Source organism: Leptopilina heterotoma, unplaced genomic scaffold (assembly GCF_015476425.1).
Source record: "Leptopilina heterotoma isolate Lh14 unplaced genomic scaffold, ASM1547642v1 Lhet_246, whole genome shotgun sequence".
Taxonomy (NCBI): Eukaryota; Metazoa; Arthropoda; class Insecta; order Hymenoptera; family Figitidae; genus Leptopilina; species Leptopilina heterotoma.
In genome coordinates, this window is record NW_025110962.1 from 652,446 (window position 1) to 667,587 (window position 15,142).

Below are 15,142 nucleotides of genomic sequence, written 5' to 3' on the forward strand. Positions count from 1 at the left end.
GACAAAATTTTCAATTGTTCCAATTTTTTAAAATTATTTCTAAAAATTGCAACTATAATTCTTCGAAAATTAAATTATTTTTGTTTAGAATTTTTGAAATAAAATTATTCAAAATTTTACAAATTTTCAATGAAAAATAATGTAATTAATAATTTCTTTAAAATAAAAATTTAAATTTTTTTTATACCTTTGCTTCCAATAAATTTTCAATGAATTTAATTTCAAAATCTTATAAAATATCATTAATTCCTAAAATTCCTGTTATAACACTTTAAATATTCAATTATTTTCTAAAATTTTAACTGAATTTTTTAAATCAATTCCTATCAGAATTCAAATAAGAAAATTGAATTATTTAAATAGAATAATTTTTGTAAATTCATAAAATACTGTATTTTCAAATTAAATATTAAAATTATTGTTATTATTATTATAACAATTATATTTACAGATAATTTTTAAAGATGAAAAAATAAAATTTATTTTAATAAAATATTACAAAATTTCCTACTGATTCAATATTTTTTGAAACTTAATTTCTGGAATTCAAGTATATCTTCAAAAAACATTTAATTACTATTTTTCAAGAACCTAATTTTTTGCTGAATTTCCAAATTAAATCTTTCAAATTTTAATCAATTTTGTAAAATAAATATTTAAATACTCATAATTTTTTATTTGCTTAAAATTTCGAAATACTTTCAATGAAAAACGATGATTTAAAAAATTTTTAATGAAAATTTCAACTGCAAGTCTTCCAAAATTCAATTATTTTCATAATTTTTTAATAATATTATTCAAACCTCTTAACTTTTAAGGAAGCTAATAAATTAATCATTTTTAATATTTAAATATTATTATATTTTTGCAGCAATTAGAATTTTAAAGATTTCAATTTAATAACTTTTTGAAATTTAATTATTTCTAAAGAATTCTGCTTTAACACTTCTAATTATTTTCAAAAATTTTAACTAAATTTTTTTTTTAAATCAATAATTCTTATTAGAATTCAACTGCGAGAGTTCAATTATTTACATACAAAAATAAATAATTCATAAAATAATTAATTATGTTTAAACATTTCAACTGTACCTCTTTATTGAGTTTTTGAAATTTGGGATAATTTTTTTCACTTTACTTTATTTTATTATTGACAAAGGAACTGTCAAACTTTTGACATAATAATTCGAACCATAAAACAATTTAGAATCAAAAACCACTAACTTCACGTGAGGACAAATTATCCCGATTATTATAATTATATAATTTTATAATTAATTCAAAATTATTATTATTAATTATTTAACAAAAATATTTATTAATTTTAAAAAATTTATTGTTTCTGTTGATTAATTATTATTTTATTAAAAGAAACATTTTTTTTGCTAATTTTTTTCCTTAAAAAAATTGAATCTTTAAACAAAAATTGTAATTGATGAATATAGAAATCATGCTTTCATTTCTTTTGAATAAAAGAATTATAAGTTTTGTTAAAAAATATTGTTCGACGAATTAAAATTAAGATTTTTTTTCTATACCTACTTTAACAAAAAATTTTCGAGAAAATGTTTTTATTGAAGATCTAAAGTGGAGTAATTTATTCATTTCTGTTCAAAATTTATTATTTTGTATCTTTCTTTATTAAGTACAATTTTATTATTTTTTCTTGCATTATTTATACTGAGACCAACTTTATGAAAAATAAGATTTAAAACATTAATTTATTGACAACTTTGAAAATAATTAATTGATTTAAAATTTTAATTTTTGTAAAAGTTAGATTGTAAGAGAAAAATTATTTTCATTTTTATTACTTCTGAAGTTACTGTATCAAAAGCTTTCATTCCTCTTATCTAAGAATTATTTTCAAAAAATCAATGTTCACGAAAATTCGTGAAAGTAAAATTAAAAATTTAATATATTTGCATTTACCAAATATAGAGTTATCAATCGTTGTTCCATAAAACTGCGTTTTTGATATTTATATGCTTTTTTTATTTCTTTCTTTATCTTACATTTCTTTTTATTTCAAGTCAAAAAATTTTTTTTCTTCAACATTAGTTGAAGAAGTTTCCTATTAGCAGGTTAGTTTTTATACTAAATAATTCTTTTCTTTTTGTTCAGCATCCAAAATCACTGTGAAAGTAAAAAAAAAAGATAAGATGTATATGATAAGAATATGTTACAAGTTTGTTTGGTCATTAAATATTAACGTGATAATTATTAAAATATATTTTTACTAAAAAGTTAAACGAGCGTAGAAGGAAAAAAAATATTTTACTTCTTGACATTTTTTACCATTTCTGAATATCTAAAATTTAGTAAACAGTAAAAAATACTAAACAGTCTTTATCTTTATTATTTCTTTTCTTTTCTACTTTCTTGGTTTATTTCTTTTTTTACTTCAGAATCAGTAAAATTTCTAAAATTAATAAATTATAAAAAAGTACCAATTTTTGTGGCGAAAGATTTTTTTTAAATATTTCTTAGATAAGAAGGCTGAAATATTTTAAAGCAGTAACTTTAGAAAAAATTTAAAATAAACATAAAAAAATAATAAAATTTAAATATAAATATATTATTTAGATATATAATTTTTAAATTAATAATATATAGTAAATATTATATTTATCACTTTTACAATTTATTTCAATTATATTATAATTAAATAATTAAAAAAAGTAAAATTTACATTTTTTTTAAACATACATGTTTTTTAGATTATTTAAAAAATCAAGCCAGCAATATGAAGGTACTATCGTGCATTTTAGGATTCATAACATTTTTAAAAATTGTGCTATCACAAGAATCTGAAGTACCTGAGAAAACATGTTCTTTGATGTTTGGATACAATTCGAAATATAATTATCTTTGTGGAAATTTCAAAGTTGATTTTGACTTTAATGATGCGGATCGTGACAAAATATTAATATCATGTTTAGATAATGCAAATTTATTAATGTTTGATTACAATACCAGTTCTTGGTTTGATAGAGAAATTAACTATTCCAAAATACAAGAATATTCAATAAAAAATTGTGATATCAATGCTTTTACAGGATTTAGCGCCATTTTTGCAATCTTGATTGTTAACTCTCGTTCCTTTACTCTCAGTATGACAACAAAAAATGTGAAACTCTCAAAATGTAACTATTTTCAAAGATATGAAAATTTTACCAAATTTGAAATTGCAGCAAGTGGAAATGTGTTAATCAAGAAAAAGACATTTGATAATGTAACTTCATTACAAACAATGATCATTCGAAACAACGAAAATGTATTTTTAACAAGAATGAAGTTGGAAAATTTGAATTATCTTTCTCTAATTGATAATAAACAATTAAATTTTACAAATGACGTATTTCAAGATATGCACTCTCTACAATATCTCAAAATGTACAGTAATAATTTAGAATCATTGAACGCTGATTTATTCCACGGTTTAAATCAATTGAAACATTTGGATCTGAGGGACAATAATCTTATTAGAATTTCAGAGATGTTATTTGAAAAATTGCATAATTTAAAACAGTTAAATCTTGATAATAATATTTTAAATGATATTCCAGAAGGTTTATTGAAAGATTGCAAAAACATATCAGAAATTAATTTATCCAACAATTTTTTAACTCAATTACCTGAAAATTTATTTAATGGTTTGGAAAATTTGAGTGTCATAAATATCTATAACAACTATTTAACAATACTTCCTCCGAATTTAGTAAAAAATTTAAAAAGTCTATCATACTTTTCTATCAATGAAAACAAATTAGAAGCTGTAGAAAATAATATGTTTATTGATTTGAAGAAATTGGGAATAATAGACTTGAGTAATAATCAGATGACAAATCTTTCAGAGGAAGGAAATATTCTGGGATTATCAACTCATGTAGAGGAAATATATTTATATAATAATAAATTAGAACAAATTTCCCAAGATTTGTTCAGAAATGGAAAGAATTTGAAAATTATTCAACTACAGAGTAATAAATTAAGTAAAATACCTGAGAATTTATTTGTTGGTTTGCATCTTTTGAAAATTGTGGATTTAAGTGATAATATTTTAACGGAACTGCCACGAGATTTACTTGCTGACTCAATACATTTAAAAGAAATAAGACTTGCTAATAATCGAATAAAAGCAGTTAGTGGATTTTTTTTCCAAAATTGCAAAGTCTTAAGTTTTTTAACTTTAAGTAATAATAGATTAGAAAGCCTACCAACCTATTTATTTGGAAATTTACGTAACTTAAAGGAACTTCGACTTGATAGTAATAATCTGACAACATTGCCGGTATATTTATTCATTGACTTGGAGAGCCTAATCGCTTTGAACTTAAGCAACAATTGCTTGAATCAACTTCCAGAATATATATTTAGAAAATTAAATTATTTACAGAAACTTGATTTGAGTTACAATCAACTAGTAAACGTTAATGAACGTTTATTCCAAACTTGTAAAAATCTTCATTATACTAATCTTGAACACAATTCAATTTCAAGATGTATTATAACATAACATAACATAACATACCATAACATAACATAACATAACATAACATAACATAACATAACATAACATAACATAACATAACATAACATAACATAACATAACATAACATAACATAACATAACATAACATAACATAACATAACATAACATAACATAACATAACATAACATAACATAACATAACATAACATAACATAACATAACATAACATAACATAACATAACATAACATAACATAACATAACATAACATAACATAACATAAAAATCTGCTGATTTAAAAATTTTTTTTATTTCATGTGTAATTTTTAACGATTTTTTAAAAATCTAACGATGATTTCTTGTGATTTAGTGACAATCATGTGAATGAGAAATAAATCAAACCAAATATCTTCTCATACAATAAAAATCTTAAATTTCACCTTTTATTAGAATAGAAAATAAATTTGTATTTTTAAGATTATAAATATAAAAATTGTATTAAAATGTAATGGTTGCTTAGCGTCAGGAGAACATGAATAAAAATAAATCAATAAACAACTTAAATATGTAGTTTTTATATTTACAAAAACTGATAATCTTTATACTATATAATTCTTTATACTATATCAATAAAATTGTTTTTCTTTTCTCTCTTGCCATACTAAATAACTGTTTTAACAATTTTTTACGAAAATAATTCTTTTTTTAAAATAATTTTTTCAATACATTTCAATTCAAAATTGTTTGCTTAATTACAAAAATATCGCTTCCTATATAGATTATAAAGAAATTTCAATGTGATTTTCAAATTGCATGCTAATGGACCGTGATTGAAACGACCATAAGCCAGAGTTAAGTTCTTTCGGTTAATGACGGGTGCGGCAAAATGCACGACCTTATTACTTGATTACCAGTCCGTGCATCGTATTTCTCTTTGTTGATGAAATTCATCATTCAAATGATTAAAAATCAACTTATTCAAGGTTTTTCCGAATATATTTTTTTTTTTTTTGCAAAAAAAACCCCATCAAATTTAATTATCCAATTTCCCTATTTCAACTGGGATTTTTTTATTTATTTATTTTTCATCGATTTTTTCTAAAAATAAAAACAAAAATAAATAATATATTCAACATTTTTTATCTACTAAATATTAAATATTACTTATAATAACAATTATTAAAATTAGATGATTTGATGATACTCAAGACTTTTTTTCTGTTTAGTAGGATAACAGTCCGTGACCATTAACTAATAAAAGAAAATAATTAATAATAATTATAATTCAAAATTATTGATTATTAATATTATATAAATATAATAACAACAGTTATTGTATAATTACTACACTCACTATAATTAAATTACTGAAATTAAAGGGTATTTGGCATTTAATTTCAATCAATTCGAAAGGAACGGATGGGAATAATGAGAGTGAGAAAGAAACTTTCATTTGTCATTCTCACTCTCATTGCCCCCACTCCAGCGCTCTGTCGCTTAGACTAGAAATATTGAAAGTGAGAGAGAATCTCATTGATTCCACAGATTTCGACTAAACCTCAAGAATTTTTTTAGAAACACTCAAAAATAAATTTTTAAAAAACTGAAGGAAGCACATTTTAAATATTGATTTTTTATTATTTTTATTTTAATGCAAATAACCAAATAGATGATGATAAAAATGTTGATTATGCTCAATATCGCTTCAACCTAATAAGTATTACTATATAAAATATTAAAAAACAATATTTTTACAAAAAGACAACTTGTTAAATAATATTAAACAACTTTTAATTTCAATTAAGTTAAAAAATAAATAGAACGCCTATGGTTTTTTTAATTGTTTTAGAATTATGTTAGCAATAACATTTTGTTGGGGTATTTTTCATAAAGTATCGTTTTTTAATGTTATAAACAAATGAAATCAACAAATGAACTATTCTTTTATTTATAATTAATAATTCTAATCGTTTTAGAATTATGTTACTAATAGAATTTTTTATTGATATTTTTCATACAGTATTATTTTTTAATGTTATAAACATTGTTAAATTTTGTTCTTTTGTTTATTATAGTTGAAATGGCATAGTTATTTTTCTAATAATTTAACAATTTCTGTTGGAATTACATTTGTTATGGTTGTTTTTCATAAGGTATCATTTTTTAATGTTATAAACTAATTAAATTTACAAAATAACTGTTCATTTATTTAAAGTCGAAATTATATCGTTTTTTCTCCAATCCTTTTACTATTACTTACCAATAACATTTCTAATCAATATATTTCGTTTTGTATTATTTGCTAATGTTGTAAACAAATTAACTTAAAAAGCAGTTGTTGATGTATTTATAGTTGGAAAAATTTCTTTTATACATTTTAATTTTGGGAAAGGTTTTTATTTAGTCAATACAATTTAATCATAAATATTGGTAGGGAAAATTTTATTTGTGAATATAATGTTAGTTATTTTCAGAAATTATTATCATATTGCTTTATTTATTTACAGTATTTATAGAATTGTTATTTGTGTTTTGTCTTTAATCTGATTGGAATGTATATTTGAACAGTTGATTTGTTAATTTAATTTGTTTATAACATTTAAAAATGATACCTTATGGAAAATGTCTTTAAAAAATGTTTGGTAACATAATTCTAAAACAATAATGCAATTTCAAATAAATAAATGAACAGTTATAATAATAATAATTGAATTAAAATGATGAAAATAATTTTGATGAAGATACAGTAACAATATATTTTTCTTTCTTTTCTAAAGCAAAATAATAATTTTGTTTAAAAAATTGTGATTCATAAACAAAAATAATGCAAAATAAATAAATTTTTTATTTCTTAATTACAGTTGTTTAACAATTTTCTAATTTTGCTTAGAAGTAAAGAACAAAAATCTATGCATAATTTCAATTTGACAAAACATAATATTTAACAAAATTTTAGTCTTTTAATGAAAAGAAGTGAAAAAATTTTTGATGATTTCTATTTGTCATTACAATTTTGAATTAATTATAAAATAAAAATAATGATAACATTAATTAATTAATTAATTAATTAATTAATTCGCAGTTTAAAGTTAGATGTTGTTTGCTTTTTGTTTCTTAACTTTTTTAAAATTTTTCATTTCAAATATTTTCAATTTTAAAATTAATGTAATGAAAATCATCGAATTGTTGCAAAGAATTTTATCAAGAAATTTGATGATAATAAAATTCCTTCAAAGAATTTTATTATTTAGGAAAATAACTGAATTCTCGCAAAGAATTTTATTAAAATTTTTAATAATTCTTATTAAATTCTTTTGAAGAATTTCTTTGAATTATTTTTAAACTAATGGAGTTTCTTTAATAACACAGCCACAAAAAAAAAAAAAAAAGTTCTGATCTGGGGGTCTCACTATGTAGACTTTATGTTTTTTGGGTCGCTGAATCCGAATCCGAGGTCCATTTAACCCCATCAGATCAGGATTTTGACATAACCTCAAAAAACCAATATGGCGGACACATTTTTGAAAAGTTCATCGGATTCGCTTGAAATTCGTTACTCTGGGGTTTTTGGGGTCGCTGATTACGAAATTGATGTCGGTTTTTCAAAATTTTGAATTTGAAAAAATTTTGAAAAAAAAAAAAATTTGAATTTTGAAAAACCGACATCATTTTTATAATCAGCGACCCCAAAAACCCCAGAGTAACGAATTTCAAGCGAATCCGATGAATTTTTCAAAAACTTGTCCGCCATATTGGATCCGCCATTTTGAATTTTTGAAATCAGACTTCAAATTCGTAATCAGCGACCCCAAAAACCCCCGAGTAACGAATTTCAAGCGAATCCGATGAACTTTTCAAAAATGTGTCCGCCATATTGGTTTTTTGAGGTTATGTCAAAATCCTGATCTGATGGGGTTAAATGGACCTCGGATTCGGATTCAGCGACCCAAAAAACATAAAGTCTACATAGTGAGACCCCCAGATCAGAACTTTTTTTTTTTTGTGTGGCTGTGTAATTTTAATTAAAAATTTTAAAAGCAATTGAATTTTATGAAGAAGAATTTTATTAAAAGTGAATTAAAAATAATTGAATTCTTGCAAAGGAATTTTACTATTTATAAAAATAGTTGAATTGTTTCGAAGAATTTATTAAAATTTTAGAAAATAATTGAATTTTTTCGTCAAATTAAAAAAAAAAATTTTGAAAATATGAACGGTAATAATTAATTTTGTATTTAATAAGTGAATTTTTTAAATTTTGATTATGAAATTATTTTAAAAATTTATATTTGAAAATAAAAAATTTTTATAAGCATAACAATAATAAATTAATTATCATGTTCCGTGCGTAACATTTGCTAGTAATAATATAATATACAATCTATCTAAAGATTACAAAAAACAAAAGTGTAAACAAAAGACAACTTCAGAGTGTGAGGGACAGAAAAAGTGAATAAATGAATGAAAGAAAATTCAAATTATTATAATTAATTAATTCTTGATGCGATGAATAAGTTCTTATTATGTAGTAACTTAATTCTGGATAATGAACAAAAATTGTAGTCAAAAAGTGAATTTTTCAACTTTAATTATGATTAATTCTATTAATTACTAATAAACTATATAAATACTTATATATACAACAATCGATTCTTCCTGATGTAAAGAATAAGATTTTTTAATCGTCTTCATATATAAGGAATAAGATTTTATTGTACAGTAACAAAATGTTGATTAAAAATACAATTTTTTCGGCTTTGTGATTAGAAACCTATTTTTAAAAATTTTATAAATTAAAGGACTACAAATCTTTCTCCACAAAGAAGCAAAAAGAATAAATAAATATATCATATTTTAGAAGAATAAAAAATTAGAATCTTCCTTAAAATTATTTTTCTTCTATTTTGCCAACAGGATAATTATAATGCACTTCACATTGCGGCTATGTATTCAAGAGAAGATGTCGTCAAGTTACTTTTATCGAAAAAGGGTGTCGATCCTTACGTAACTGGCGGTGTAAGTAAAATTTTACTCAATTGATTATTCGATTATTTTTAGAAACAATCGAATATTTTTCTGGTAGTAGTAATTAAATGTATGAATAAATTTGAATGAATGTAAAAATATCCTTTTCTTTTTTTATTTAAAAAAAACATTTGATATTTTAGCCAAGACATCAAACGGCTGTACATCTTGTAGCTTCGAGACAAACGGGAACTGCAACTTCGATACTTAGAGCTTTATTAGGAGCTGCAGGACGAGATATAAGACTTAAAGTCGACGGCGTAAGTATTTTTCGAATTCCAGATTTATCTTTTTTCAACTATTTATTCTTTTCTACTATAGTAACTATACTACTTTCCTACTACTAATTATACAGTCATTGTACGAATATTAAAAGATGATTTAATTTTTGTTGTGATAAAGAAAATTTTCGTCAGGGAGGTACAAGTTTTGAATTAGCAGATAAAGATTTTTCAATGATGGCTCCGGTTTTGAATGTCTAGCTGCAGAAATATAGTTCGCGTGACAGAAGTTAGCTAGGTATCACAGCCTGGCACCGAGTTCACCATATAATTCTTCTCCTGTCTCTCTTTCTCTTACAATTTTATTCATCGACATCGGTCTGTTCAACTATTTTCTACAATTTGTTCTCTGGTTTTTTTTTTTTTTTTGCTTTTTTCTATTCTTTTCTTTCTTTCCTTTTTTTTCTGATGCCTTTACGCCAGGTTGAACTTATATTCCCTGCGCTCGTTTGTATTGACTGCCGAAGAGAGTGCCAAGAAACACGAGAAGATATGAATACGTCCCATTAGAACAATCTGTAATCGAGCTATGCCCTTCGACCGACAAATGCATTTTCTTTGCGATGTGTTAGTTCCCATCGTGAAGCTGATGCTAACACTTGCGCATATTTTTAGTCTTTCGCGAGTTCTTCAACTGTCTTCATCATTTTTGTTTTTTGCGCTTAAAAAAGAAAAATGTTCACTTGGAAAAATTAGCCATTACTATTGGTTAGATATGAAGTCATGCCCATTAGAAAATTGTCAGAGGAAGTTGATAATAGTATTCCAGATGTGCATGTTATTGACTTTATACACAAGAATAAACTTTTGGCAGGTGTTGCCAACGTTTGGAGAAAAGCTTTCAAAACTGTTGATGATGCTCGAGTAGGTTTTAAACTATTTTTCTATAATCTTTAATGTTCATAATTTACAAATTAGTTTAGAAAATTTGTGTTAATTGTTACTGTAGGTTCTAAACTAGCAGCACTTATTGTTAGTTCTTATTCGTTTCTGGAATTATTTTTATATCTTATCGAATGATCGTATAAAACTTTGTTAACTACAATTTCGAGTTTTATTTTTATTCACAATCTTTTGGAATTGGTTTCTTTAGGTGGAACATAAATAAAATCAATGTAATGCATATGTTGTGTTTACTATCTTGTGTCACGGAATCATCCTTTGACACGGATTTGCACAACTTGAAAATTAGGGATTTAAAAATGGAATTCTAAATTCTCCTTTCTTGATTCAAAGAAAGATATTAATATTTTTTTTCTGAAAAATTCTACTTGTAGCGTGGCAAGATTCCTCTTCTTCTGGCAGTTGAAGCTGGTAATCAATCCATGTGTCGAGAACTTTTAGCCCAACAGGCATCAGACCAACTTCGCGCCACAACACCCGCTGGTGATTCCGCACTACATTTAGCAGCTAGAAGAAGAGACGTCGATATGGTGCGAATTCTTGTCGACTATGGTGCCACTGTGGACATGCAGAATGTAAGTAGTTAACACTAAAATAAATGTTAACATAAAAATACTTAAAAGCAAAATTTGTAAACCTGAAAGAACTACATAAAAGGATGCAGTAGATAAAAATTGTACATATTTATATGCAACATCAGGAATTCTAATCCTAGAAGTGATGAATGCAAACTGAACTCCAGCATCTAAACTTGCAGCAACATTGACAACATTATCTTAATATTGTGAAACTTGTAGCAATGTTATTAATGCTGCTACAGGTTTAGATGTTGTGGCCATATTGCAGCAATACAACATTATCTCAATATTAAGAAACTTACAACAATTTTGTTAATGTAGCAACAAGTTTAGATGTTATGGTTACAGTCTTCATAGGGGACAAAATTTTTTATGCGAAAATAAACCATCATGATAAGATTTTTATGTACCCAGATCAACAAGATTATAAACCAAATGTCGGTAATGAATAGTTCTATTAAATTATTCCACACTTTCGAAACTAAAGGCTACTATGTAAATTCCAGTGCACACTTTCACCATAATTACATTTTTCTGTAATTATAGTATTAGTGGCGACTAAACACCACGTACGGTTTAAATTTATGTATCAAAATTTAAAGAGCTGAATATGTCCGCAGTTTCTCTAAAGCTTTCGCGAGAGTAATACTGATTGAAACATTTAGGACTTTATTTACCAAGAATAACCAGAAAAGAATTTACCAAGAAATTTGTTAAAAGCATCTCTGATAGAAACATTTGAGAGTGAATTTATAAGTGAAAATAATCGCCTTGGTTTGTAATCAGTATAATTATTATTTGCGTCTGTTACAAATTAGTCATTTAATTTGATTCTGATCTTGGAGTCTATTCAGTACAATTTCTTAAATCTTGGATTTTAATTAAGCTAGCCCACTAAACTTGGTGGGCTATAGCAATCCTAGGAATTTAACTTTAAATAAATAAATGATGATCAGCAATGAAGACAAGGGAGGTTTCTTTCGTTCCAGGGAGAAGGTCAAACGGCCCTTCACATTGCAAGTGCCGAAGGTGATGAGACACTGGTAAAATATTTCTATGGTGTTAGGGCTTCCGCTGCGATAACCGATCATCAGGATCGTACACCAATGCACTTGGCTGCTGAAAACGGTCATGCTTCAATTATCGAATTGCTCGCTGATAAATTTAAGGCGAGTATTTTCGAGAGGACCAAGGACGGTTCTACCTTGATGCACATTGCATCATTGAATGGTCATTCCGAATGTGCCACCATGTTGTTCAAAAAGGGTGTCTACCTTCACATGCCGAATAAACGAGGCGCCAGGTCAATTCACACTGCTGCTAAATACGGACATGTGGGAATTATCAGTACTTTACTTCAACGTGGAGAAAAGGTTTGTTGCAACTGGTGTTAACGCTACTATAAGAGTTACTATACCTTAGCACTACTGGGGACTATCTGAGGTCTGGCACTATATGTGACCCTTTACGATGAAAGGGATCTAAGACGACATAAACATTAGACCCGCCATTAGGTTTTTTGTTGCGTTAGATCCCCTTCACCATGAAGCGTCACATATGTAACTTTGATGATTCGAAGTCTTTTTTGCGATATACAAATAAATTTTAGCTACTGCTAGTCCCTGGTAGTCGGAGTACAGAAATACTTTCGTAGTGCAAAGCAAATTTTAAAAACTAGAAATAGTCTAAAAGTGACACTGACATTAGGTGGATGCGACTACAAATGATAATTACACTGCATTGCACATCGCTGTGGAAAGCGCAAAACCTGCCGTTGTCGAGACTCTCTTGGGTTACGGTGCAGAGGTGCACGTCAGAGGTGGAAAGCTTCGTGAGACGCCACTTCACATAGCTGCCAGAGTCCCTGATGGCGACAGGTGTGCTTTAATGTTGCTCAAATCTGGTGCCGGTCCAAATTTGATAACAGACGATGGACAAACACCGGTACATGTTGCAGCCAGCCATGGAAATTTGGCTACACTCAAACTCCTCCTGGATGACGGTGGCGATCCCATGTTCAAATCGAAAGTATGTTTCTTAATTTTTTATCAAATTGCACCAAAATGTTTTGATGAACTCAAATGTTTTGATAAAACCAAATGTTTTAGTGAAACATTTTGGTAGCTTCGGTGTAAATTGTTTGACTTTTCAGAGTGGAGAAACGCCGTTACATTTGGCGTGCAGAGGATGCAGAGCGGACGTTGTTAGGCATTTGATTGAATTCGTGAAAGAGAAGAAGGGACAGGAGTTGTCGACAGCTTACGTGAATAGTGTAACGAATGAAGGAGCAAGCGCTCTGCATTATGCGGCTCAAATAGAACCGCCGGATGTGGGAACTCCTGGTGATGACAGAGCGGTTATTAGAGCACTTTTGGAAGGTAATGCGGATGTGTCTCTACAGACAAAGTTAGCTCAGGAATCGGCATTCCATCACTGTGCCGTGGCGGGAAATAACGAAGTACTGTCGGAAATGATTAGCAATATGTCAGCAACGGAGGTCCAAAAGGCTTTGAATAGACAAAATGCGGTTGGATGGACGCCGTTACTAATTGCAGCGCATCGAGGACACATGGAATTGGTCACAAATCTTCTGGCTAATCACGCGAGGGTTGATGTCTTCGATCTGGAGGGTAGATCGGCTCTTCATTTAGCGTCCGAACATGGCTATCTTCAAGTCTGCGATGCTCTTTTGGCGAATAAAGCTTTCATCAATTCAAAATCACGAGTTGGAAGAACTGCTCTTCATCTTGCTGCGATGAATGGTTATACTCATTTGGTCCGTTTTTTGGTACAAGATCACGCAGCGGCAATAGACGTGCTAACACTCAAAAAACAGACTCCTCTTCATTTGGCGGCTGGAGCTGGTCAGTTGGAGGTGTGCAAGCTGTTGCTTGAATTGGGCGCCAGCATAGACGCAACCGATGACCAGGGCCAGAAGCCAATACATGCAGCTGCGATGAACAACTACGCTGAAGTTGCTCAACTCTTTCTGCAGAGGCATCCGAGTTTGGTGATGGCATGTACCAAGGATGGTAATACGTGTGCACATATTGCGGCAATGCAAGGAAGTGTTCGGGTAATTGAGGAATTGATGAAATTCGATAGACAGGGAGTTATATCGGCTAGGAATAAATTAACAGAGGCGACACCACTGCAATTAGCAGCTGAAGGTGGTCATGCCGAAGTTGTCAAGGCTTTAGTGAGAGCCGGTGCTTCTTGCGCTGATGAGAACAGAGCTGGATTTACGGCCGTTCATCTTGCTGCTCAGCATGGACATGGACAAGTTTTAGAAGTTATGCGGTCCTCCCAATCGTTGAGAATCTCAAGCAAGAAACTTGGGGTCACAGCTCTTCACGTTGCTGCCTATTTTGGTCAAGCAGGTGAGTTTGTAACACTAAAATTTTCACATCCATTTTTTTCATGCCACTGCTGTTTTCTTTTGTCCTACTTGCAGATGTTTTCCAAACAAACAAAAGCTTTCCCTAACTATTCCTATTCACTCTCAAGATTCACCACAATTACACACACTTAGTAACTAAAATGATGAGCTAAGTTTCGTTGCATTGCAATAGAGTCCAGTAGCATTGAAGAATTCTCAATTTCGTCAGAAATGATTGACTTATTATAGTCTATTCTGCACTTTCAATTGGTCCGTTGTGATAGGAAGGGTAATTGACTAAATTGACTTTTCTCTCTTCCTTCAGTGCGGTAGGAATATATGACTTCGAACTGTAAGTAAATGTATCGATCCAATTATTGTGCCCATTAATATCGTTCATAAAAGTCCAAGCCTTAAATCTGGATAACGTATTATAATTTGCTAAATAAACTATAAGTTGGTTGCAGAAGTATTTAATTCAAAAG

At 27.8% G+C, this 15,142-nt stretch overlaps 2 protein-coding genes across 8 annotated transcripts in view; both read left to right on the forward strand.

The window, feature by feature from the left end:
* Window positions 1-15,142, forward strand: part of LOC122503142 (serine/threonine-protein phosphatase 6 regulatory ankyrin repeat subunit B) — a 49,733-nt gene that overhangs the window by 13,713 nt on the left and 20,878 nt on the right. For all 7 annotated transcript variants that reach the window (XM_043613585.1, XM_043613581.1, XM_043613579.1 and 4 more), the window contains exons 4-9: window positions 9,406-9,507; window positions 9,660-9,776; window positions 11,075-11,275; window positions 12,268-12,651; window positions 12,986-13,306; window positions 13,431-14,658. In XM_043613585.1, coding sequence (XP_043469520.1) covers window positions 9,406-9,507; window positions 9,660-9,776; window positions 11,075-11,275; window positions 12,268-12,651; window positions 12,986-13,306; window positions 13,431-14,658 — 2,353 coding nt within the window. The remainder of the gene's footprint in view (window positions 1-9,405; window positions 9,508-9,659; window positions 9,777-11,074; window positions 11,276-12,267; window positions 12,652-12,985; window positions 13,307-13,430; window positions 14,659-15,142) is intronic.
* Window positions 2,023-4,609, forward strand: LOC122503144 (leucine-rich repeat-containing protein 15-like). The gene is made up of 2 exons (XM_043613586.1): window positions 2,023-2,084; window positions 2,721-4,609. Exon 2 carries the CDS (start codon window positions 2,747-2,749, stop codon window positions 4,517-4,519), a length of 1,773 nt encoding a protein of 590 aa, XP_043469521.1. The 5' UTR covers window positions 2,023-2,084; window positions 2,721-2,746; the 3' UTR covers window positions 4,520-4,609.